General features: G+C 42.7%; 1 protein-coding gene across 1 annotated transcript; it reads right to left on the bottom strand.

Moving 5' to 3' along the window:
* Positions 1 to 762: 762 nt before the first annotated feature.
* Positions 763 to 25,436, bottom strand: LOC129214550 (myosin-3-like). Its single transcript, XM_054846402.1, has 37 exons — positions 25,333 to 25,436; positions 24,549 to 24,576; positions 23,870 to 24,467; positions 23,692 to 23,784; positions 23,309 to 23,372; positions 23,127 to 23,225; positions 21,637 to 21,740; positions 21,418 to 21,556; positions 20,624 to 20,742; positions 20,272 to 20,421; positions 19,645 to 19,815; positions 18,684 to 18,993; positions 18,438 to 18,514; positions 17,076 to 17,163; positions 16,867 to 16,984; positions 15,235 to 15,358; positions 15,007 to 15,143; positions 14,675 to 14,930; positions 14,252 to 14,494; positions 13,710 to 13,886; positions 13,484 to 13,629; positions 13,304 to 13,394; positions 12,535 to 12,924; positions 12,304 to 12,430; positions 8,469 to 8,587; positions 7,785 to 7,981; positions 7,399 to 7,582; positions 7,004 to 7,169; positions 6,228 to 6,352; positions 5,721 to 6,029; positions 5,432 to 5,635; positions 5,173 to 5,298; positions 3,672 to 3,842; positions 3,475 to 3,579; positions 3,306 to 3,401; positions 3,045 to 3,182; positions 763 to 1,227 (listed from the first exon to the last, which is right to left on the bottom strand). Exons 4-37 carry the CDS (start codon positions 23,779 to 23,781, stop codon positions 1,204 to 1,206), a joined length of 5,184 nt encoding a protein of 1,727 aa, XP_054702377.1. The 5' UTR covers positions 23,782 to 23,784; positions 23,870 to 24,467; positions 24,549 to 24,576; positions 25,333 to 25,436; the 3' UTR covers positions 763 to 1,203.
* Positions 25,437 to 25,656: the final 220 nt, after the last annotated feature.

The raw sequence follows: 25,656 nt of genomic DNA, 5'->3' as shown, positions 1-25,656 counted from the left end.
GCCCAACACTCTTTTTCAGCCAGGAGTGACAGAACGTCTTGGGTTTCTTCCCTCTCATCCTTGTTACTGACAGGAGAAGCAGGCCAGACTGCTTCCTGAGCACTGGTGTGGCTGTGTCCTGGAGCCAGGTAAGGTCAGATCCATTTGGATATACCCTTCCTAGGCACACAGACATGAAGCAGTCAGCTGGAACTTCCCAACAGTGTCAACATCCTATTTGACAGAGCATCTAGTGCTGTGCATAAACTAATTAATCTTCTCAGAGCGATGGGATGTCTGCACACAAGTATCCCATTCACTCTCCAGCCCTTACTGTGCTGTCAGGTATGTCTCCTCAGCAGTCTTCACCAGTGCCAAAGTATCTGGGTTTTCTCACTACCTGAGATCCTGCAGTTTCAACTATACTACACATACACCACAAAGTAGCTTGATCACGTATTTCTCTTGGGGAAACACCAAGCAGAATTATGGTGCCCAGTGCCACTGCAGAGGTAAGCTTCAAGCAGCTACTCAGATTTTGCTGCTAACATTACAGAACATTCGATAACAATTTCCAATGTAACAAGTATGGGAGACACCTAAGTTCAAGCCCTCATCTGCTCAGAGCTGCAGTACTGGATAGCTCAGAAGTGGGACAACTTCCTGAAATGCAGTTTGACTACAACGAGGTTAGAAATACTTGATTTGTAATGCACACAGATGGCTGTGTGCTCACAGGCTGGACCAGTCTTGTTCTCCCAGGCAGAGATACAGCAGTGAATCTAAGTGTGAATACTGTAATTTTGTTCACATTGCAATTTTGACATAACACATCTGTTCATACAGTAGTTTATTGCAGCTTCATTTAACAAGGTCAGGATATCTGCTTTGAAGCAGAAGGTACAGAGAAAGCCTGTCAAACACCTAAATTTTAAGGTCAGGACAAAATTGCTCAAACATGATCATAGCAGCAGTAAGACTTGAACCCACACTTTCGACTATGCTTAACTTAGAAAGAAAACGACTCTCATCTGAACATCAATATTCGGAGCATCTGAAGTTGCAGATATCTACTTTATTGACACTGGTACAGCAGCAGAGTGACAGAACATGTCTGTGTTCATAAGCAAATGGAAGATTACTTTCTACCAGTATAGCTCTAGCTACCACAAATCCACATCTGGAAAGATGCTTTGTGTAAGTTCCAGTTATCCCAGAGGAAGCTCATTTTTCACTTCCTAACACCACCTGTAAAGGAGAGGCTTTGTTTAGTCCACACATGTCAAGATGAGTCTTTTGGTCCCTAAAACCATGTTTCAATGCACCATATAGCTAGGATGTGCAAGTGGAGCCCAGGTCAATGTAGTGGCATCTGTAACCCTTAAGACCACACATCATCAAATGTCATGCTGTTGGACTGAAGGGCTGAAATGAAGAAACATGTCTGTTTGCTTTTCTGAAGTGCTACTGTACTATTGCAGTGCTTAAACAACCTGCACCCCCATCCTCCAGGATGAGGAGTATCACAGCATTTCCAAAAGTGAATGTAAAGTATGGAAGGAAGTAAAAGGATGTATTGATCCGCTGGATCTATTAAAAGATGTAGGCACTACAAGGTGTCCCAGAGCAGAATCCAGAACTTGTGCCAGCTGCCCAGGTTCCGCATATACTGCACAGTATCAGGCACCTCAATGCAGTATCAAAAATTATAGCATATTGCAGAAAGAGTTGCCCATAGTCAGTACGCTCAATCTGCCTTTACCTGGGGATACCCAATAGGAGATATCTGAAATCTTTCCCATCTGGGCTTTCAATTCAATTACAGATTCCCTTTATGAGGTAATCTCATGTCTAGAGATTTTGCTCAGGAACCTGGACTCAGCCTTCCAAGTGTTTCCCCTGGGGTCTTGGCAAGCACTGAGGAGTGAAAGCCTCTGAATGGAGTGTGGCAGTGACTCACTGAAAGTTGCACACTAGCCTCTGGCAGAACTAACATTGTCTATTGAGTCTCATACCGGAGCCTTCAGGAGAAAGCATGTTCTCCATAACGTCTCTTCTAGAGTTAAAATGCTGTATGAGTAAGAGGATGCTGTAGGTAAGCAGGAGGCAGACTGGAGCCAAGGTTCTCAGTTTCCTGGATACGTGTTCTAGGCACTAGTAATTTTTCCAAAATGTGGGCTGAGGATATTTTACCTCCAACCACAAACTGAGCTAGACTAGTGCAGTCAAAAGGTCTTACACCTGCTCAGATCACGCTAGGAAAAATAGGCTCTAGATCTTGTATCAGTCTTGCGTAGGAGATAGCTGAACCTCCTGGGCAGTTACCTAAGGACACAGTGCTGCTGCATATTTCTCAATCAGAATGTTAATTCTGCCTAAGGCTCACAGGAATGTTGTTTTAGGAATGTTCAGAGTTAGGTTGGCTTTCATTACTTTCACCTTATGAGGCAGTTTCTTAAATATGAAACTAATGTGATGAAACTAGCCAGAAAACTCATGCTCGGCACCAGAGCCTGAAATGCCAGAGTCATAGAATCATAGTATCACAGAATGGTTTGAGCTGGAAGGGACCTCACAGCCCATCCAGTTCCAAGCCCCTGCCATGGGCAGGGACACCCTCCACTAGACCAGGTTGCCCAAAGCCCCATCCAACCTGGCCTTGAACACTTCCAGGGATGGGACATCCACAGCTTCTCTGGGCAACCTGTTCCAGTGCCTCATCACGCTCATTGTAAAATATTTCTTCCTTATGTCCAACCTAAACCTACCTTCTTTCAGTTTAAAACCATTGCCTCTTGACCTGTCACTACAGGCCCTGGTAAAAAGTCTTTCTCTTCTTATAAGCCCCCTCAATATTTATGCATTGAAAGGCCAGAATAAAGTCTCCTTGGAGCCTTTTCTTCTTAACAACCCCAACCCTGGCAGCCTTTCTTCAAAGTTGCTTCCATCCAGAACTGTCCTTTCTGAATGGTGGCTATAAACACCAGCAAGGCACAAATTTACTGCTTGACTTGCCTGAGCAAACAGTGCAAACTGCATACCTGCCTCCTGCAATAAAGGCTTACCTTTGTAGGAGGGATTTCTCGAGTTTTAGCTCTGAGCTTGTTTAACTGACTCTCAGCAATATCTGCCCTTTCCTCAGCCTCTTCTAGTTTATGCTGCGTTTTTCTGAATTTGGAGAGATTAGTGTTGGCTTGTTCATCCTGAAATGGCAAAACAAAAGGAACTAAAAACCATCTGGCAACATGCTGGAGGACAGAGCCAAGTTTTAAACTGACAGTCCTAGAAAATGGTAAATAGGTGTTTGCTTCACTTTAATGACTCACAGTTTCCTCAGCTTGTCTTTTGTAGGACTTGATTTTCATCTGCAGTTTATCTACCAGATCTTGTAACCTCATCATGTTCTTCCTGTGTTCTTCATTCTGTGGAAAAAGAGTGTGCAATTATGCGTCCTTGGGAGACAAAACATCAGAACTGCTTTCTATTCATACCTACCTGGAAAGTAAGCTCTTTGACACGCCATTCATATTTGCGAATGTTTTTCATAGCCTCTGCGGATTGTTTACGTTCTTCTTCCAGCTCAGCTTCTAACTCTCGGATCTGGTGAATCAATCAACAATTGGCTTGAGCCCTCACACAAGACTCATAGAAGAAACGTATCTTTGACGACCATGTTCAGTGCTGGTACCCACCCTGGCTTCCATCTTCAAGAGTTGCTTCTTGCCTCCCTTCAGTGCCAACTGCTCAGCTTCATCCAGACGGTGCTGCAGGTCCTTCACCATCTGGTCCAGGTTCTTCTTCATCCTCTCCAGGTGGGCGCTGGTGTCCTGCTCTTTCTTCAGCTCTTCGGCCATCATGGCCGCCTTGGAAGGGAGATGACACAAGAAACTGGAAGAATGTGAAAGAACAGTGCGTGCTGTGTACCATCTGAGGATTTATTCCCAGTTCCTGCTGACCATTCCTGCCACCACATTTCCTGCTTCATTTTTTTCTGTAACATGACAGTGGCAGAAACATGATAGGAAATAGCAGGAAAAAGGATGGGAAAAAATCTGCCTTGCTACACATGTGGAGCATGGAACAACAGAAAGGGTAAATGCTCTGTCCCATGGTATGGTCATTACTGTGACCTTCACGGACACCCAGGTGCCGTGGGGTACAGCAGGAGGCACAGTGAAGCTTGGAGCAGGGCATTGCACAGCTGAAAGGATTCCCTGCACAATACATGTGGAGCGTGATGGAGTCTGCGTGCTGTGCCTTAGGGCATGCCCTGTTATTGCCACAATAGCCTGGATAGCTAGTGTTACAAGGCAGAAAATAGTTTAAAACAATCTATGTTATTTAAGACAAAACTAGGATATGTTTTGCTCTCAAATATTTGATTCCTACACAATCAAATTAAGCATTTTGGTGAAACAGTGAGTGACATTACTTACAAATAATGTAATATTCAACAAATTGCTTTGGCAGCAAAATACCTGAAAAAGTCTACATTGAATAATGTAAGATCAAAATAATGGCATTAGAAATTTTATATATATGTAAATATATATGTGTGTGTGTATAATTCATTGTAATGCTCTATTTCTGCTTTATTCAAACAGAATAAAAATGATCTAAATTTTTTTATTATTTTCATAAGCAAATGGAGAAGTTTTCCTTCTATTTTAACTCCAAATAATATTTTTAAGTGTTAAGATTTTGTTTTGATCCTATGCATCAAAACTCATTAGCAGATTGGGTCCCATGATACGCCCAACCCTATTGCCTGGTTGAGCTTCACTGGCCTTGCACCGGAGGATAGAGCACCCATTTTGAATGAAAATTCACAATTCTCATTTTAAAAGTTCTCAAATAGGATTTTGAAAATATATATTTTTAAATGCATTAGACCCTTTACAGGTTTTGATTCTGCAGGATTTTTGGGGGGGTTACATTTTCATGCAGCACTGGAGGAAGTTATTTTAGACTGACTAAATGTGGGTTTAGTTCATTATGATAACAACAGCCCCAGTAACTCATCTGTCAGCAAGACAAGTTCTCTGATCCTTCTCCGACATGTAGCCTCTTCAACCAGGCCCACAGACTGGTTCTTTGTCCAACTTGTGACAAGAGTATTTACATTAACTCCCAGCAGTAATGCCACTGGGAAACCCTGAAAATTTTAAGAGAAAAACAGAGTAACATCCTCACATCTGTGATTGCCTTCTTTGCTCTTTCTTCAGCATTTTTCGCTTCATTAGTAAGATCTTCCATCTCAGTTTGGATTTGTGCCATATCAGTTTCAAGCTTCTTCTTTGTATTAAAAAGACTGGTGTTCTATGAAGGAAAAAAAGAGAGGCTTTGAGTGTCTGTCTTTGGTCTCTTACACATAGGACCATGAATTACTATTGGCTCTTGCTCTGTGAATCTCTGGACCCAAAAATATGTCTGTCTTAGCAAAGCAAACTACCTGGGTGTGGAGGAGCTGCACACGTTCATTGGCATCCAGCAGCTCCTGCTCAGCCACTTTCCTCAACCGCTCCGTCTGCTCCAGGGCTGCCCGTAGCTCCTCAACTTCAGCCTGCAACAGGTTTGCTCTGCGCTCCACCATGGCCACCTGCTCCTTCAGGTCCTCCTGGGTCCGGAGACCATCATCCAAGTGTATCTGTGTGTCCTAAATATGAAGAGTCAATTTTGTCCTAATGAATTTCTTGGATACTGTGCTTAAAAATAAATCAACCAGAAAGGTAGACCAAGACCTTGAGAACTCCCTCGATGCTGTGCAGGTGTTTCTGTGCCTCTGCAGCCTGGTGGTTGGCATGGCTCAGCTGGATCTGCATTTCATTTAAGTCTCCCTCCATCTTCTTCTTCAGCCTTAAGGATTCACTTTTGCCTCTGATCTCAGCATCCAAAACACCCTGCATTGTCTCCACAGTCCTTTGATAGTTCTTTCTTAACTGGCTGATCTCGTCATCTTTCTCAGCAATCTTTCTATAGATATCTGATTTAATCTGAGTCAGTTCTCGGTTGACACCAAGGATTTTGACCTCTTCATGCTCAAGAGCTGCCTTTAAAAGAAAAAGGGGAAAAGCAAACACAAAAATAACATTTCAGAGAACATAATCATTGTGATGTTACTCAGTGACTGCACACAAACTCATAACATTTGTGGCAATCAACCTTGCACACAGCCACTGCCCAGGAGAGAGAACAGAAAGCTGTTCAGATTGCTCTCTACTTTTCCAGTAATATTTAAACTAACTCACCTCTGCTTCTTCCAGAGCTAACCGCAGGTCAGATTTTTCTACTTCAGCTTGCTTTTTGGTTTTCTCAAGGTCTCTGATCATTTTGCCATTTTCAGTAATTTGTTCAGTCAGATCAGCTATTTCCTCTGTGAGATAAGAATGACATCAGCCCATGGGAGCCAGAGAAACTCTACTCTATGCTTTGTGACTGTGTTCAACACCTCTTTTGTATACCTGCATATATACATATGTATACACATATGTACATGTTTACACGGCTGTATACCTGTATGTATATATATGTACAGATAAAAACATGCAGCCAACTCATGCAGGATGACATAAACACAGAGGCATTGTTGTGATTTCATGGGCCTCCTTACAGAGAGCCTGGAAGATACCTGCATGGTTTTATGTCTATGGATAGGCCATCAGGGTAACACTACAGGTCTTGTCGTTATATGTTCATAGTACATCTGTAAAATTCACTTCCACAAGCTGTACAGCTTCTTGAGGGCACCAATTTATCTGGGACTGGCACCTAAATGACCTTGATCTTAGGCCTCTGCAGCAGATAACAGAGAGCCAGGGCATTTGTTTTATTAGCTTAGTCACTTGACAAACTTGCTCAACAACTTTTGGTGAGACATTTATATTCTCCATTAAAATGGAGAGAATAGTAATAACAGAGTCCTGTAACTTAGTGCACCTCTTGCAGACACAAGCATGCTCGTAGACCATGCCTTGTTGTGGTAGGACTGTGAACAGCTAATGGGAAACCAGAGCAAAACACTTACGCTTGAGATTCTTGTTTTCCCGTTTGATTGTTTCAAGCTGATCTAAGGTTTCCTCATAGACATTTTTCACTTTGAAAAGCTCTGTGTTCAGAGAGCACGATTCTTTAGAGAGAGCCTCCCGCTCCAGCTGGCTCTCCTCATACTTTCCCTTCCATTCTGCCACGATCTGAAGGACATAATGTTTCATTTCCTGCTAGTACTGAAAATGTTATTTTAATTGTGGCTATTTTCTGTATTACATAAATACCACAGTCTCTGAAAACAGCACAAAATCCTATTGCCATACTCTAGAGGAGCTTATAACTGTTAAGACTCAACTTGATTTCAGTATTAAGTAGGATTAGTTTGACCTTCTAGGAAGGCTAGACTTAAAAGATACTGTGCTCACTCATCACCTTATCAAAGTTCTGCTGTTTCTTGTCAAGGGCAGCTGCCAGTGTGTTTGCTCTATCTATGTCCACTGTCAGATCCTCCACCTCCCCCTGCAACTTCAGCTTCATCTTCTCCAAGGAGGTACACTTTGAATTCACAGTCTCCACCTGCTGCCCTGCTTCCTGGAGACGCTGACAGACTTTTTTCCTTAAGGAAGACAAATAAAACAAGCATATGATTCAAAAAATCAGTGTATTATGTACATAATTTAATGAGTGCAATATTGGAAGTCGTTTTTTTAATTAAGTGTATAAGCAAAACCCAATAAAATAATTTAGGGCAGGCTACTAAAAGCAGGTCTATGTTCTGCACAACATACATAAGTCTGGACAGTTCATCAATCACGTACTTGGCCTCCTCCAGCTCCTCTGTGCGCTGAATAGCGTCCGTCTCGTATTTGGTTCTCCACTGGGCCACTTCGCTGTTGGCCTTGGACAGGGCACGCTGCAGCTCCCCCTTGGCTTCCTGCTCCTCCTCATATTGTTCCCGGAGCAAGTCACAGTCGTGGCGAGCAGACTGCAAGCCATGGGCCAGGGCATTCTTGGCCTAAAAATTACCCATAATATCATGTATTTATGTTAGCTGTGACCAATATATGACCCCATGACCTTACACACTAAAAATATGGTCACTGCAGCTTGGGCAGAAGACTAAGGGCCAGAGGTTTCTAAGTGTTCAGGCAGCTATCTTCAGCTGCAACCAACTTTCCTCAGCTCTACCACTAGAAAATACCAAGAGTGATGCTTTTACCTTGGCATGTGTTGTAGCTTTTCTTCCCTGGGGCTACAGAAGCAAAAGAAATCACGTAGACCATGGCTTTAAAGTTAAAAAACATATGAAAAAATTCACCAAAAGTGAAACCACTTCTAGCATGTCAGAGACTTCCTTAGCAAAGCACTTAAACATGGTCCTCACTGTACACATTCTGCCCAGTAGTAATTTTATTCTGTTAGACTGTAGGCAACAATATTTACAAACTTCCAAAAGTGCTTTTTAATTGAAGATTTAGCACGTGCTCAGTAGTTAGCACTACCTTAATCTCTTCCTCTAACTGCCTTTTAAGTTCTTCTATTTGCTGTGTAATTGCCTGCTTGCTTCTAGACAGTTGCAATGTTATGGTTCCTTTCTCTTTGAGTTGATGGCTTAGTTCACCTGTGACAGGAGAAGACAAGTTTCCAGTACTGTTCAGATTAAGCATCCTTAAAGCATTCACACATAAATAATAATCAGTAACAGACAAGTAGAATCACACAACATTATTTTTCTTATCAGTTGTTACCTTTATGTATATATTTTTATTTTACCATTCCCATTGCATATATTTTTTTACCATGTCATCTTTACTTTTAGAGTAATGCAGAATTTAGTAATGAAATTATGAGACAGGTATGTCTCCTCCAACACTTATCTATTCTATCTCCTTCAACATTACTCCTATTCTACTTTAATCATGAGTTTTACTGTTCATTGAGACTTCCACATACACGTGCTTAACCCACAATTCTCTCAGCTTTAAGTACTTGGGTGCATAGCACTTAGTTTCTCTACAGTTTCAAACCTTCCTTTCTCTTTCCTTTCTTGTTTGTTATCCCTTCTAAATTTCTTCTATACTAACATCCTTTTTTAAAAGAACATTAGGGAAATTGGCAATCCCATCTCTAGGTCTAGATGTTTCTCAAGTTGTATCACTCTTTCTAGCTTATTCTGTGGTTTCTTCCCATTCCATTCTACCATATCTTCTACTAAACACTTTAATAGTCTCCACCACTTTGCACAGGTTTCACAGAATCCCAGACTGGCAGGGGTTGGAAGGGACCTCTGGAGATCATCTAGTTCAACCCCTCTGCTAGAGCAGGATCACCCAGAGCAGGTTGCACAGCATTGCATCCAGGCAGGTTTTGAATATCTCCAGAGGAGAAGACTCCACAGCCTCTCTGGGCAGCCTGTTCCAGTGCTCGGTCACCCTCAGAGTGAAGAAGTTTTCCATCATATTGAGATGGAACTTCCTGTGTACCAGTTTGTGCCCGTTGCCCCTTCTCCTGTCACTGGGCTCCACTGAGAAGAGTCTGGCCCCATCTTCTTGACACCCACCCTTTAGATATTTATAAGTAGTGATCAGATCCCCTCTTATTCTCCTCTCCTCCAGGCTAAACAGCCCCAGCTCTCTCAGCCTTTCCTCATACCAGAGATGCTCCAGTTCCCTCATCATCCTCACAGCCCTCCGCTGGACTCTCCCCAGTAGTTCCCTGTCTGTCTTGAACTGGGGAGCCCAGCACTGGACACAGAACTCCAGATGTGGCCTCACCAGGGCAGAGTAGAGGGGGAGGAAAACCTCCCTTGACCTGCTGACAGTTTAGAGAATTTCTTCTGCTTTCCTACCCCTGTTATCAGTGTTTACTTGACCTCTCTCTATTTGTCTCCTCTGGAAACTTCCTCTTCTCTGCTGTTCATCTGCTGGGATACTGTAAGTCTCTGGGAACCTTCCCCCTTTCTTCCTTTTCTCCTAAACCCACTTCATAATACTTAGTAATACTCTGTACTATCTCCACAACTGATTCCAGGTAGTTTTCCCTACTTTCTTCCACACAGGCATTTGCAATATAAAGTGCGGTGTGTTTGGGCATCCAATGCTACAAGGAACCTGATTCATTGCTGCTTCTGCCAGAGGACAAGAGCTACCTGTGCCCCATCAGGACTGGGTGACTGGTACATGGTATTTTGTCCTGCCCGTATCTAAGTGATTCCCCATCATCTCCCAATTTATGGATTAATGTTAGTGCTGCCAATGCAATTTTTGCCTTACCCATCTGTTGGGCAATTTGACTTAAGGCAGTCATCAAGGAGACCAAATAATGACCCCTTGGTGCATGATGTTTAACCTGTCTAAGAGCTGGTACAACACAAAGGCTAATCAGTTTACCTATTTCATTCCTACTTTATTAAACGTTTGCAGCAGATTCTGAAACTGCCATAGTCCAAACCACAACTGTACTTTCTTTCAGTGGCCCAAGATTTGCAGGTATCTGACTTTCATCCTCTGGTGTCATTTCTTTTAATGTTACAAGACTAGTTTCATTTGCAGTACCTCTCTGTTGTGGGATGGTGGTAGTTGTCATTGTATACGCTGCTATTACCACCTCCTCTTCTTTTTTCCATTCATATGTATTATCTCCAATAAGTGTTTTCTCCTGACTCCTAATTTTCCATCACTTCCTGCACATCAGCAGCTCTTTTTCATTTTTGCATCCCAATCTGTTTTTTGCAAGCATCTAATTTTAATTTCACTTTTTTTATGATCAGGCCCCTTTGGAGCTCTCCCTTGCTCTGGGGTGAACCATTGCACAGTATATTTTAATCCTTGAAAATGCTTCTGTCGCTTTTCTTTCTTTTTCTAAATTCACTTGATTCTCTAATTCCAATTGCATCCCTTATTACATTTTTGAGCCACTAGATTATATTCTTTTTCTGAAGACAAATTTGCTTTAGAAAATTGGCTTAATTGTTTCTTTTAAAACACAATTTTCATATTGAAGCAGTATGATTTTACGCTATCACACTGGCTCATCTGACACAAAATGCTTTAGCAGCTTCCCATAATTGGTCCTGTGATACAAGAGGTATATCCTAAAGTTTCACTTCATAAGCTTTACAATAACTGGGAAACATTTATTCTACATCGCCCTCTGTCCTGCGGGCTGAAGTGATACCTCTCTCCTTTCTCGGAGAGGTGCTTATAGCCCATGCTATATATCTCTATATATCTCTAGAATTCTTGGGTCTTCTTGTAGGCCTCCAATATCATCTTTATCAGATTTTTCCTGAGCCATTTTAGATTTTTTCTCAGTTTTCAATTTCAACCTAAGATTCCCCTTGAGCACTATGCGCAATGACATTACAACAAACTGGTCAGATTTATAGAATCATCTTGCAAGCATGACCACTTCAAAAAGATCACTCAGAAAAAAAGAAGAAAGAATTTGGTTATGGTCTGTGTGTTCCCGCATGACATTCTCAATCAAAAGGGGTTATAAATTCCCTTTTCCCTGATAAGGGATGGAGATGGGGGAGTCACAGATCACAACCAGTATTTATTTGAACACCTTTTATTAATAAGGTTGCCACAGTTATTAGCCTTGAGCTGTTATTATTAATGCCAGGTAACTTTGAACACAGCACATTCATGTAATTCTCCACAGCTCACTCACACACATTCACCATATCTCCCCAGTAGGAGCAACCCCAGTTCTTTGCTCAGAAGCAGAGGATCATACTGATGGGCCAGCGCTTGGTCAGAAAGACCCTCAGTGGCTCCTGTTTTCATCAGGTGGTATGTATAATCTGGTAGTCTGCATGTGGCCTTGGGCTGATTTGGCAGGTTTGGTGTTCTGAGTTTGGCAGTTCTTGTGGACTCATCAGGACCACTAGCCTCCAGAGATTACCAGATTTTGGGAGACTTTCACATGGTATGCCCTCTTTGATCTCCTATTTCCTTGTAACTATATCTCCATTCAGATACAGATGTGCCTATAGAGCTCATTCACATAAAAAGTGTTTTCATGGCAGGTGCAGCCCTATGGCTCTGCTACTAGAACAGTATACGTCAGCACTCCCCAGCTACGTCACATCATTCTGGGAATTATTTACGTAGGCAAATAATGTTTGCAATTGGCATATGAACTTTAAAGTGTCACTCATGAACTCATTTCCTTTGATTTATTTCTAATGCTGTCTGTGCCTGCACCAGTGAGTCTGGAAGTAGAATATGCACCTTGAGAACAATTAGGCCTTATTCGTGGTACACGTTAGAGAGTCTCTCTGATACTGAAGGGAAAAAGTGTCCCCTCAGAAGATCTTTGTGTCTTCCTTACCGGACTCTGTCTGGAGCTGGGCTTTTTGTATCACCATCTCGTTCATATTTCTCTGGTTTTCCTCAAATTTGGCTTTCATATCTCTCATCCGGTCTTCCAGGGTGTGATACAGTTTTTCCAGATTAGCCTGAAAGAGAGTAAGGAAGTAGAATCTGTGTGTGTTTGTATTGCATTAAATTCCTACCAGACAGAAATATTGCCAATTCAAGTTTTTCACTTATAAAGAAACACCTTGGACTTAGTAATGAGCTCTGTTCTACTGGCCAAGTCGTCAATCTCCATCTTCAGCTCACTCTTCTCCTTCTCCAGCTTCTGCTTCACTCGTTGCAGGTTGTCGATCTGCTCCCCAAGCTCAGCTGTGTTGTCCGCGTGCTTCTTCCGCAGGGCGGCAGCCGTGGCTTCGTGCTGCAGCATGGCCTCCTCGAGGTCGCGACGCATCTTCTGAAATTCTGCCTCACGCTTCTTGTTAAGTTCAGTTTGAGCGGTGGTGGCTCCTCCAGCCTCTTCAAATCTTTCATGGATTACCTCCAGCTCATTAGCCAGCTCATCACAATGCTGCTTTGCTTTTGCCCGCATCGCTTTCTCACTCATGGTCTCCTCTTCCAGCTCTGCAACATGGGCCTGTGTAATGAGGAAATAGCACATTAGGAATTAATAAGGGAAAAGATAATTCAATGCTTAGTTTAACACATAATTGTCATAGTAGAATACCAAGCCCATTGTTTTGGAGACTATAAGCAAAACAAAGGCCCTTTGAATTTTACTGTTTTGCCATTGTAGGTGGAGGCTTATCAACAGCAAACGACCTATGGATCAACTCATACTAACTTTAGATCACAGCTTTCTGTTCTGTGGGGAAAATTATTACAACGTATTGAGGTAATTACTGTGACTGAGTCAGAGATTTTATCAGTTACCAACTGTGGACAAGCATTATTCATGCTACTACAGTTTAAACAAGCAAACAGTAATGACGCGGTAGTTAAATAAAGTCTCTTGCCTGCAATTCTCTGATCTTCTTCTGCAATTGAATACCTGAATTCTGCTGTTCCTCAATTTTATTTTGCATCTGGTTAAATTCAAAGTCTTTCCTGTGAAGGCAATGTTCTTTTAATAAAAAGAAAATATGTCCAGTTAAAAACAAATAGTAAATTTGCCACTAATTTTTTTTTTGTCATACTTCCTTAATTTTTCATCTAAATGTTGTTTATCATTCTCCAGATCCACTATGGTTTCCTGGACAAGTTTCAAATCTCCCTCAAGCTTTCTCTTTGCACGTTCAAGATCCATACAAACTTTCCTTTCCTGTTCTAAAGATCCTTCAACCTGTAACAGATACATATATAAAGATGACTGACGGAACAACTGAAGAATATGTTCTTTCTCCTTACGTTGAACATGCTCACATGGTTCACTTGTTGCTCCAGCTTGATCCTGGCTTTGGTGAAGGTATTAACTTTGTCCTCCTCAATTCGCAGGTCATCCAGTGCCTGCCAGTGGGCTTCCTGCAGAGCCTTCTTCTCCTTAACTAACTTCACAACAGTCTCATCCAAACCTGTCATCTCTTCAGTTAGATTTTTAACCTATTGTAAGGCAAAATACTTGAAGGTCACTAATAATTTCAGCTTTTATATAGGCTAGTGATCACACAAAGGCAATAAACTTCTTGCTAGACTACCAAAGAGACTTAATTAGTTGCATTAGATGGTCAAACTACACAATCTCTCTGCTTATATATCAACCCTTCTGAAGTCACAAACCAATCCTGAACTTTCATTTTACTGCATTTTTGGATGCTTATGGTTTGGTTTTCCTGCACAACAGAGGTGACTAAATGTAACACCAGGACCATAGATTTCCTTATACAATATCGTGTTATTGTTCAAGTCGACTATATATAGACAGAGCAATTATTATTAAACGTGCAAATAGCAGAAATAAAAAGTGCCTTGTTTTCTGTGGCATGCTTTTCCTTTTCAGCCTTGGCCAATGTTAACTCAAGGTCATCAATATCTTTCTTCAGCTCAGAGCATTCATCCTCCAGTTTCCTCTTTCTGGCTGACAGATCAGCATTTACCTCCTCTTCATCCTCCAGTTTTTCTGTTACCTCCTTTATTCTTGCTTCCAGCTGGAATTTTGCTTTGATCAGCTGGTCATATCTTTCTTCAGCATCAGCCAAATTTTCATTTTCCTTTTTACAGAAAAGAGAAATGTGTTTCATTGCCACACATTGGAACTGACACTTGCAGAAATCACCTGCTCATTATGCAATTGGAACATGAAATAACTGAATTTCCATTGAGCCCTTTCCTGAACATTCAGACAAAACTGATGTAATCTGAGGAGCCAAAAATGGTTGAAAATTACGTACAGTCTGTACTTGCAGCTGCAGGTCCTTTTTCTCTTGCGCCAGAGTTACCATTTTTTCCTCCAGTTCTTTCCTCTTGGTTTCTGAGTTAGCCAGTTCTTCTTTCATTCTCTCAAACTCTTCCTTCATTGTGGCCATTTCTTTCTCAGTTTCCACACTTTTTAAGAGGGGTTTTATCTTGAAGTACAACTTCATCCAGGGCCAGTGCTTGACATTCATGAATGCACGGATGTTGTACTGGATGCAGAAGACGGACTCCCTGAAATCAAAGCGATCCATCAGTACTGTTATAAAAGCACATCTTTCAGAAACCATACCTCGCAAAAGACACAGACCTTTGGTCTAACATTCTTTTCAATTCAAGCCTCCTGAGGTATCCCCTGCATAAAGCTTGTGTCTGCGTGATCAGTTGTCCTAAGCAATCATCTCGCATCTCTTCCAGGACGCCTAGCAAACCTGCCTTGAAGAACACCTGCAATCAAAGAACAAAGATCAGCCATTGCTGGGCTTATATTTTAATGCAATGAATGATTTCTCATTGCATGGAAGAATTAAATATTTACCTTTGTGTGTCCAAATTTGTACTGAGTATGATCTATCTCAATAGAAGACAGTAACTTTTCACATGCCTTCTTGCTATCAATAAACTGTCCTTCTGGAATGACACCAGCATTCAGAAGGCGGTATCTGACAAAACAAAGCAAAAAAAGCTTAACTGTTGGGGTCATTTTAGTACACAGGATGCTACAAGAACAGCTGTCACTTTGAAAATACAGAGGAAGGCTGAGTCTGACTCATGCCTCCAGACTTAAATAGCAAGCCAGTGAGAAGCAGGTCAGTTCAGTAGATTCCCAGCGTGTGTTACAGCCCTCACTGAGACTGAGGGCATGGATGGTCTGTTCTCTGGACCTGAGAGACTCTGCTCATCTGTGTCACAGTCATTTACACTAATCTAGGGAGCCAGCTCACTGGATTAGCTGTAAATTTAAAAAAATAATGGATTTTAAGAATAGGGGAGCTGCTGCAATTATCTAATCTGATCTCCTGTATAACACAGGCACACAGCCCTCCCAGTGCCTTCTTCATCCAGCCCCCATCTGTTAACATACAGTTTCATGAGTTAAATAGTTTGATATAAATCTCTCACTGCACTTGAGTTCACATTTATCCTGTAGCTCTTTTCTGAACCATATCCAGCTTCTCGCATTCTTCCTGAAGCATGTAAACCAGAATTAGACATAGTACCTTGCAGTGGACTTCCTAATCCTACGTTGAGAGATTATTCCACCCCCTATTCTTTTCAGCATGCCTCTGTTTACCCATACACAAATCTGCCCACCCACATCACTGCCTTGGGAAGTCATCTTCAGTTAGTGCCCAAAATGACACTTCTACCCTTTTCGATGTCGCTGCTCTCCAGGATATCCTGTTCAGTGTTATAAGCGTGGTGTACTTCCTTTGTTCTTAGAGATCTGACCCTACATTTGCCTTTGTGCGAATACAACAAGCAGATGACCCCAGCTGGGTTGCCCTAAATAACCCTTTATAAATGTCTTATTTGCACGGCAGTTCCTACGTTAAAATTATTTGGTTGTGCTTTTTTTTTTTTTTAATCTATAAATTAATGTAGCTAAGGTGCTGTAGAAATGTTAGCATGTAGAAACATCAACCCCATACAAAATGAGAGTGCCACGTGGAACTAATTTAGATGTCCTGATGAAGTCTGTTTTGTTAATGTAACTACATTTGCCAGTCAAGCTTGTAATTTTATTAAAAAAGTGATATCAGGTTTAACACAATTTCCTTTCAGTAAAACCATTCTAGTTAGAACTATTTAAACAACATTCTTCAAACTTCTACTAGATAGTGGTTAAATATAGGATGTGGTATAGACCGCTCTCCATAATTTTGCTGAAACATGCTTGTGTCAAATTTGAGAATTTAAGCAAAGAATTTGCTTAAATATTCAGATGAACACGAATTAAGTGAAAATAGGTTTTGGCACACAGTATTCAGGAAGGCATTTGGGTTGGCACTGCCCACACAGGCCCTGCTATTAGATATGTCTTCATACTTTCCATAGTTTTAAATATTAAAATAGTCTTTTCCTAAGAACTGTATCATTGACTTGTTTAGCAAGACTCTTCTCTTAAATTAATTGGGCTCAATGCAAACACAAGAATGTTATTACAGACCTTTGTTTAAAATCCCCATATAATAACTTGTTAGGAGATCCTTTCCTGCAGATTCGAATGCCTTCCAGAACACCGTTACATCTCAGCTGGTGCAGAACAAGCTTGTGATCCATCAGGCCTATGACAGAGCAACATGGGGATATATTGATTTTTCTAGCATTGGTCAATTGATCTTTCTGCCAATGTCTAATCTATGTTTTATGAATTACCTGGAGTCTTTGTTTCATTGGGCATGATACAACGCACAAAATGAGGATGAGTTGTTCGCAAGTTGGATATCAGCTTATTTAGATTTTCCTGTAAAAAAGAGATAATTTTTAAACTCTATGTTACTTCAACACATAATGCAAATATTCTCAGTGTGATTTGACTCTGATGAAAAATAAAAATTCAGAAGTTTTTCCTTACTCTTCTAGTGAATATTGTACAATCCTGTATAGGCATCAGCAAATAAAAAGCTACTAGCAAAGTGAATAGCTACTAAGCGTGGAAACAATTGATAATCTTTCCTCCTGTCTTAAAATTAAAATGTGTCCTTAGTGGTTAGAAACTAATCATAACAGCTATTAAGCAGGATGAGGATGGAAAGAAATGAACGATATCCTGGGATACCAATAGTGGTCTTTCTTGATCAAATGAACTTTTGATCAAATGAATGAATGGGTTGATTTGTTGTTTTTATTACTTAGATATATTAGTTATGTATATTTAAAGGACAATTGAGCCACAAAATCAATGTTTGTCTGTGACATCAAAGATCATCTGCTCTGCAGGATAGTTTTTGTTAGTACTGCATTTTTTTAATACAATAATGACATACTCTGAGTATGACCACATCACAGCCAGGTGGATGCTGTTCCTGGCCCCAGGATATAGATGTGTCACGCAGCATCAAGAATCATAGAATCATAGAATCATAGAATGGTTTGGGTTGGAAGGGACCTCAAAGATCATCTAGTTCCAACCCCCCTGCCATAGGCAGGGACACCCTCCACTAGACCACGTTGCCCAAAGCCTCATCCAACCTGGCCTTGAACACTTCCAGGGATGGGGCCTCCCCAACCTCTCTGGGCAACCTGTGCCAGTGCCTCACCACTCTAACGGTAAAGAATTTCTTTCTAACATCTAATCTCAATCGACCCTCCTTCAGCTTAAACCCATTACCCCTTGTCCTGTCACCGCACTCCCTCATAAACAGTCTCTCTCCAGCTTTCCTGTAGACCCCCTAAGCTGCAATTAGATCTCCCCGGAGCCGCCTTTTCTCCAGGCTGAACAAGCCCAACTCTCTCAGCCTGTCCTCATAGGAGAGGTGCTCCAGCCCTCTGATCAGCTTTGTGGCCTCCTCTGGACTCGCTCCAACAGCTCGATGTCTCTCCTGTCCTGGGGCCCCCAGAGCTGGACGCAGTACTGCAGGTGGGGTCTCACAAGAGCAGAGTAGAAGGGCAGGATCCCCTCCCTCAACCTGCTGGTCACACCTCTTCTGATGTAGCCCAGGACACGGCTGCAACATGTAATTTGTGTTGCCCACACAAGGCACTGGTTGCCCATGCTGTGTCAGAGAACACACCTACCCGAAAGAGTACAGAGACAGTTTGGAAGGAAGAGCCCTTTTTCTTGGTTCCTTTCTTCTTAATACCACCACTTTCAGCTGGAAAATAAGATGACAGTCCAACTGAGGTACTGCTGTATATCCCTTTGACAGCATTATAACTGTGCATCTAATACACAGAGCACAAATACTGACTCAATACTGATTCAAGTCAGGTGATAGCTACAGTTGGAAACACCAGACAGGAGACATAATCCTCTGATCTTACCTTCATCTATGGAAGCAAAAGTGGCGTAAAGATTGCATAAAATTTTCATAGATGATTTCTGGTACAACCCAATGACTGTTTCATTCAGGGGGTCCTTGTTCTTCTCAAGCCAGCCAGAGATGTTGTAGTCCACCGTGCCAGCATAGTGCACCAAGGAGAAGTGTGCCTCAGCCTTGCCTTTGGCAGGCTTGGGCTTCTGGAAGTTGCTGGACTTGCCCAGATGCTGGTCATAGAGCTTGTTCTTGAAAGAGGTGTCAGTTGCCTTGGGGAACATGCACTCCTCTTCCAGGATGGAGAAGATACCCATAGGCTGAATAAAAAAAGGTGTTTTCAAATAAGATGAATTCAAGTTATAATAATATGGAATGAAATAAATGCTAAAATTAAAGTACTAGAGGTATTTTAGAGAGAATTGGCTTGGGAGGAGCAGATAAGCAAGATTTTTTGTGAACGGCTGGCAAGATATTCAAAAGTACCAAATTTTCATAAATAGGGTTTTGAACTACCCAAACATGGGCTGGAAAACAAAGAAAGCCAAGCAAAAACTGTGCAGTAATTTTTTGGAATACAGTAGTGACTTCTTCTGATCCAGAAGGAGCAAAAAGCAAGCAGACGTGGGTCTTTCTAACATTTGAATTTAACTGAGAGGAAAACCTGAGGAGGAGCCAATATGCAAAGACAGAAGACAACTGGGTAAATACAACAATGAAATACAATTTATAATGATGTGAAAGAGAGAAAGACAGAACAGAGAAATAAAAGCAATATCTTTTTAGAAGGCAGAATACATTTCCATTCAGCAGATAATTAATCACAACGGTTATGTTTAAAGGAAGGGAGGAGGTAAGGAGACCTGGAAGCTTCACAGATAGATTGTATTCAAGGCACTCAGTGCAAACACTCTTGAGAGCCCCTTCCAGATCTGATTTGTGTGATTGCACAAGCTGTGTAAGAAACTCACCTTTTCTATAAGCTCAATGCAGGCAGCCAGGTCCATCCCAAAGTCAATGAACTCCCAATCAATTCCCTCCTTCTTGTACTCCTCCTGCTCCAGCACAAACATGTGGTGGTTGAAGAACTGTTGCAGTTTCTCATTGGTGAAGTTGATGCACAACTGCTCAAAGCTGTTAAACTAATATTTGTGTAAATGTGTTAATATTGTTAAACTGACTCCAATCAATTTATTTCATAGAGATGTCAAGGCAAGGTCAGCTAGACTATCCCTGAAGGGTTTTGATAACAGTGTAGAGGATATACCATGGGTTGTCTGGGCTCACAGAACCGTTGTGCTGTGCAGCACATGGTTGATGTAGTGTGCAATGGTGATGGTTTTGGGTGACTCTAATATCACTAAATACAGATTCTGTGGGGAGACAGACAGCAGCTTCATGGCTATGCTTCTGCTGTTTCTTTTCTCTTACAAAGTGGGTGATGGATCTATGAAGGCAGAAGCAGCTTCAAAGAGATTTGCTCTGTTCTTGAGAGCTGCATTGAGATGAGGAGGAGGAGGAAAGGTCATAAAAGTCAAACAAAAGGAAAAAGTGTTTAAAGACAGCCAGAAGTCTGAAAATGCTATGTAAAACCAAACCTCAAAAATCTCAAAGCCAGCAATGTCTAAGACCCCAATAAAGTGCTGTCTTGGCAGCTTTGTATCCAGTTGTTGGTTGATGCGCATCACCATCCACAAGAAGAGTTTTTCATAGACTGACTTGGAAATGGCATTCACTGCCTGGTGCACCTGCAGGGAAATGGTTCACACAGCTGTGTCAGGGCACTGCTAGTGCATCACCAGAATAAAACACCCCTCCACTATGCACAGATAGTATCAGCCCACAAAGTGCACTAATAGGTCTTAATGGTCCGGTCCATCCTCAGCTGTGACCTGCACCTACTCCTGTCCCTTAGGGAGAGAACAGTCCCTGCCGCTCCGTCACACTCACCTGATCTGCTGTTTGGCCCTTCATGACATATTCATTTCCCACTTTCACCCGGGGATAGCACAAAGCTTTAAGCAAGTCTGCTGAGTTCAGGCCCATCAGGTATGCTGCTTTGTCAGCCTCTGTAAAACAAACAAATAAAAAAAGCTGAAAGACTTTCTTCTTAGCTGGGACAGACAGAATGAATTGGAGCCAGCCAGAGCTCACTCTGAAACCTGGCAAACTGGTTGGCTTCACCCTATCTACACAGCTTGACCAAGGTTCTCATTTAGTTTTCCAAACAGCCATGTAGGGCTGGTCCTTATGATTAAGTGGCTGTGGCAGCCCCAACAGGTGTGGTAAAATCAGGGAGTGCATTGGTAATGGGACAACAGAGTGTTCTTCCCTTTGAGCCACTTCTCCACAATATCACCCAAGCAGAACAAGTGTGGATGTGTTACCAGAAACTGCCAAACACTACAGTAATGTGTCCAAGGCACAAGGTCCTTCAGCAGAGCCATCAGGAATAAAGTGGCTGCAGAAAGTGACTCTACAGGAGGTGGTAAGTTGAAGGTTGAACCTCCTTTTTATGTTCATCAAGGAATAACTGCTTCTTTCCTGGAAGCCTCCTTGCATTTCTAGTGAAATTTCTAGTGCCCAGAGTAGCTGTGGATGCCCCCTCCCTGGAATTGTTCAAGGCCAGGTTGGATGGGGCTTTGGGCAACCTGGTCTAGTGGAGGGTGTCCCTGCCCATGGCAGGGGGGTGGGAACTAGATGATCTTTAAGGTCCCTTCCAACCCAAGCCATGAAGGTATTACCTGCTGTGCCATCCGGCTCTGCCTGCTCCTCATGTGGTTTCTGCTTGAACTTCATGTTCCCATAGTGCAGGATTGCCCCTGTCAGCTTGTAAATCCCCATTCTCTCATTAGGGCTGAAGCCCAAAATGTCAATGGAGGCCTGCACAATGGATTAATCAGCTGATTATAATGGTGGTGATGGTAAAAGTGATAGTCTCTCTCCTTGCTAAATGTACTCACATCTGTGGCAACAAGCTCCTCCTGGTCATCAATGCTGGCCACAGAAATCTCCCCTTGGCTGATGAAGCAGTAATCGTACGGGCTGGTTGTCATGAGGAGCATCTCTGAAAGGCAAGTGAAGGAGTGAGAGCCAGATCCAGGCAGTGAAAATGGAACAATGGCTCAGCAAGGTTTCACAGGCTCTTTTTTCTTTTGCATTCCCAACTCTTGCTTTTCTAGTAAAAGACAAGAAAGAGAGAGTAAAGCCATTCATCTGCCTTCCACTGGATAAGCGGAAAGTCCTGGGCAGGTTCTCAGTCCTACTAGTTTAGTATGCTGTGAAGTGGGAGCTGAACATTCAGCACTGGCAGACAAAGAACAAGGGCCATCCAAAGAAACAGCTTTTAAGAAAGATTAAGGTAAAACTCATAAGTGCTTATCCTCATACATGACATATACTAATCCATTCTGGATGCCCCTTGCACCCACTGGGGTTGTGTGCTGGTGCATATAAGTAATAAACACATGTGTGTTTATCTCCATCTAATTGAGGCCAAAATTCAGAACTAATTTTCAGTCCTGAATCCTATAGCAGAGTAAGAGGAGAAGTGAAGGTGTGCAGATGTGCACTGGGGTTCTGCAGTGTGCAGGAGAGGAAGCCCTTCATACATTGAAGATAAATCTGTCTGTGTCCTTGCACAGACATGCAGTCCCCTGGCACACGGCAGTCCCTCTGGTAAGGGAAGAGGGAGGTGGTAAACATCAGGAGGGGACACAGTGGGAGGATGGGTGTAGGACCTCCACCCTGGCAAATGCTCTGTGGATGGTTGGGAGGGATGGGCAGAGTGGAGTGAGGATGAGTGCAGTAGTCGAGTGTGTGGCAAAAGGGTTTGGGACAGATGCGGGGCATGGGTAGGGTATGCCATGGCAGTGTGAACGGGGAAAAGGCTGGAGGGGCTATACTGGAAACAGGGAAGAACTATTGCCCACATGATGAAGAGTTTGGATAGACAGTTTGTAGATCAGGATATCTGGCCATCCTGCACCAAGGGAATTTCTCACCTTTCTACTGAAGATTATTCACAGGATCTGGCCCCTATAAGTTGGAATTTCCACACCAGCAAGAACAGCAAGGTGTAAGGCAGAGTAAATCAGACACCCTGACACCTCACCTGCACACAGTTTGCACTAGAGCTAACCCAGGGAAGATAAACTGGAGGTGGTGTAACCCCTAGTGTGACACCATTATACAGAGATGAAAGTACTGTGTACAGCTTTGGTAACCTAGTCATCATCGATGCTGGAATGTGGATGACATAAATAAGTACGTGATCAAAACTTCAGAGCTTTGCGCAGCCTGAGGCACCCACCGAAAGGGCAGCTGGGTGCCTGTGACACGTGTTAGGCCAGCAGGTGCCACTGGACTCTCCATCACTGAGCTGGCATATTTAGGGAGAAGTTTCCCATACTGGTTTTACCGCAAAATGCCACCAGGTGATGGCTATCCTTACCAAGCAGTTCAGGCTTCTTATTGGAGAGGATCTGGTAGAAGATGTGGTAGCTTCTCTCAGCTTTCAGCTGGAAAGTGACTCTTGACTTTTCCAGCAAGTCTGTAATATGTATGCACATATAAATTTTTCAGGCTCTTCTTTACTTTGTAGTAAAGCAGTAAGCCCTCCCTTCATTTACTCACAGGTCTCAATGTCACCAGAGGCCAGTTTTCCAGAGGTACCAAAATGAATACGAATGAATTTACCCTGCCAAGCAGACAAAAGGTAGTGGTCAGTGCAGCATTCTCAGGGTAACAAGCCAGTGTTTTTCTCTCTTGAATCTCAGTGACAGCATCTCCAAATCAGTCTGAATTATCTTAGATATTCAAGGATAGATAAAGGGGAACCGTTTGTTGCAGCCCACACAGCTGTGAGCATGAAACATCTGTAAACACATTGGCATCTGACAATCAAGAAATTTGTCAGCAAGAACACTTCTCTCAGCCCAGTGGCTCCCAGTTACAAGTAACAAGCAGGCAAACAGGATCAGAACTGCAGGAGGGCAGAGAGAAACACAACAACTCACAAAGCGCGAAGAGTTGTCATTTCTCATAGTCTTGGCATTCCCGAAGGCCTCCAGCAGTGGGTTGGCACTGATGATTTGATCCTCGAGCATACCCTGAGAGAATATTTAAATAATTATTGAAAAACACCATGGGCTATGTGGTAGTAAAAAGTGACTATATTGCAGCTCGCCTAATTACATGTGCAACGATGTGCCCTTCGTTTCAGCTGTACAGCATTACTACAGCATCTTCTCAACCACAGCACCAAGAACCAGCACTGTGTGTACCTAGTAAATAATTAATTTTTATGCAGAATTTCCCCCATGGTCAGAGCTCTCATCTCTCAGCCACAGGGACAGATTAGTCCATGTGCAGAAACTGGAGCTTCTGATTCTTCGTGGACACCAATCCCCCAGACCTGGTTTCAGTCCAGGTGGAGCTACACCTGAGCAGTGACAGCGGCAGCTCTGGTGGCTTCTATTTGTTGTGGTCCTAAGTTCACATCAGCCCCTGGTCTTACTGCCTTTTGAGAGAGTGGCTGAAGCTAATAAAAGATATTTCCTATTTTGAGGTAAATGTTTGTCACCAGTGCTGTCCGCAGCCACAAGTTGATAACATCCTGAACTGCCTGTCATGCCAGCCGAAAACCAGGACACGACCCCTCTGCCAAGCCTTTCTTCCTCACACCTTCCTCCAGGACTCCTTCTTCCTGGCTAGGTCCCCACTCGCTGCAATTGTGGCAAAGTACTGGATGACACGCTTCGTGTTCACAGTCTTCCCTGCACCAGATTCTCCACTGTTGAAAGAAAGCACAGAGTGAAGAATTATTTGCCCACTTTTTGTTGGAGACAAAGTTCAAAGAGACAGATGTACTTACGTGATGAGGATAGACTGATTTTCACAATCTGTCAAAGAGAAAAATAACTGCAGTCAGAGAAGCTGCAGGGAAAAGTGCTAGTTCTCAGGTAACCCGTGACCTAGTGTCCACTGAAGGGAAAGAAACAAAATCTCTGCAAGCAAAACTGAAAAGATGCATGGTCTCTTTCTCCTCCTCTCTTCCCCTCCCTGTACTCCACTTTTTGTCTTCTCTCCTCCACCTCTGCTCCATCCTGCACTCCCATCTTTGCTTCTGACTTTACCATTCTTTACCTTTATTACTATTTAATACGGGACAGGACTTGATTCAAACTAAACCCATGTATTTTGGTGAAAATATTTCTTCCAGCTCTGTTCTGAACCTACCTGCTGTTGCTTGAAGCCACATGCTGGCATGCTGACTAGGGACTTCCCAGATAGTGTGTCCTATCCAACTGCAGCGGCCCTTTAGAGTGGTTTCTGCTATGGTGCTTAGCTTAGTACTTAGACCAGAAATATAGAAAATGTGCAGCACTTCAAAAATAAAAAAACCCCCTGTTTTGGGAGACAGGGAAAACTGGTTTTGCATCACCTAGAGATAAAATAGGCACATTGAATTCCACAGTACGATAGTTGGGGGCCCAAGCAGATAATCTGCAACATGACATAGAACAAGGAATTGGGGTAGCACACTGTAAGAGATGGCAAAGGCAACTGAGCCCAGGGCAGATAAGGAATGGCATTTGGCAGAAGCAGTGTTTCTGACAGTTTTTTTCTATGAGTCTGGTCAAAATAATAAAGCTCACCAGTCAGCATGAACTGATAGGCGTTGTCAGAGATGGAGAAGATGTGTGGAGGGGCCTCCTGGCGCTTCTTGCCTCGGTAGGCCGACACCACCTCCGGGTTGTACACCGGCAGCCACTTGCAGGGGTTGACAGTGACGCAGAAGAGACCCGAGTAGGTCTGCAGGAAAAAAGCAGAACAGAAGAGTCACTGAAGTCCATCACCTGACAGCTGGATTTTCTCCTTTGCCATGACAGGGAACTTGCATAGATCATCCAGGAGCTGTAGCGGTCCTTGAGGTTGTAGAGGACGGCGGGTTCATGCAGGTGGGTCAACATGGCCACATC

The sequence above is a fragment of the Grus americana genome, chromosome 18 (assembly GCF_028858705.1).
Source record: "Grus americana isolate bGruAme1 chromosome 18, bGruAme1.mat, whole genome shotgun sequence".
NCBI lineage: Eukaryota > Metazoa > Chordata > Aves > Gruiformes > Gruidae > Grus > Grus americana.
The sequence above is the reverse complement of the archived record's forward strand: the minus strand, read 5'-3'. Positions and strand labels throughout refer to the sequence as shown.

Bases quoted from the DNA above. Each gene is read 5' to 3' on its own strand.
- LOC129214550 (XM_054846402.1), bottom strand. From the start codon at position 23,781: ATGCTCGAGGATCAAATCATCAGTGCCAACCCACTGCTGGAGGCCTTC. The intron at 23,226-23,308 runs GTGAGTAAATGA...TACATATTACAG, and splicing joins CTCTGGTGACATTGAGACCT to ACTTGCTGGAAAAGTCAAGA. The intron at 12,925-13,303 runs GCAAGAGACTTT...CTCATTACACAG, and splicing joins AGAAGATCAGAGAATTGCAG to GCCCATGTTGCAGAGCTGGA.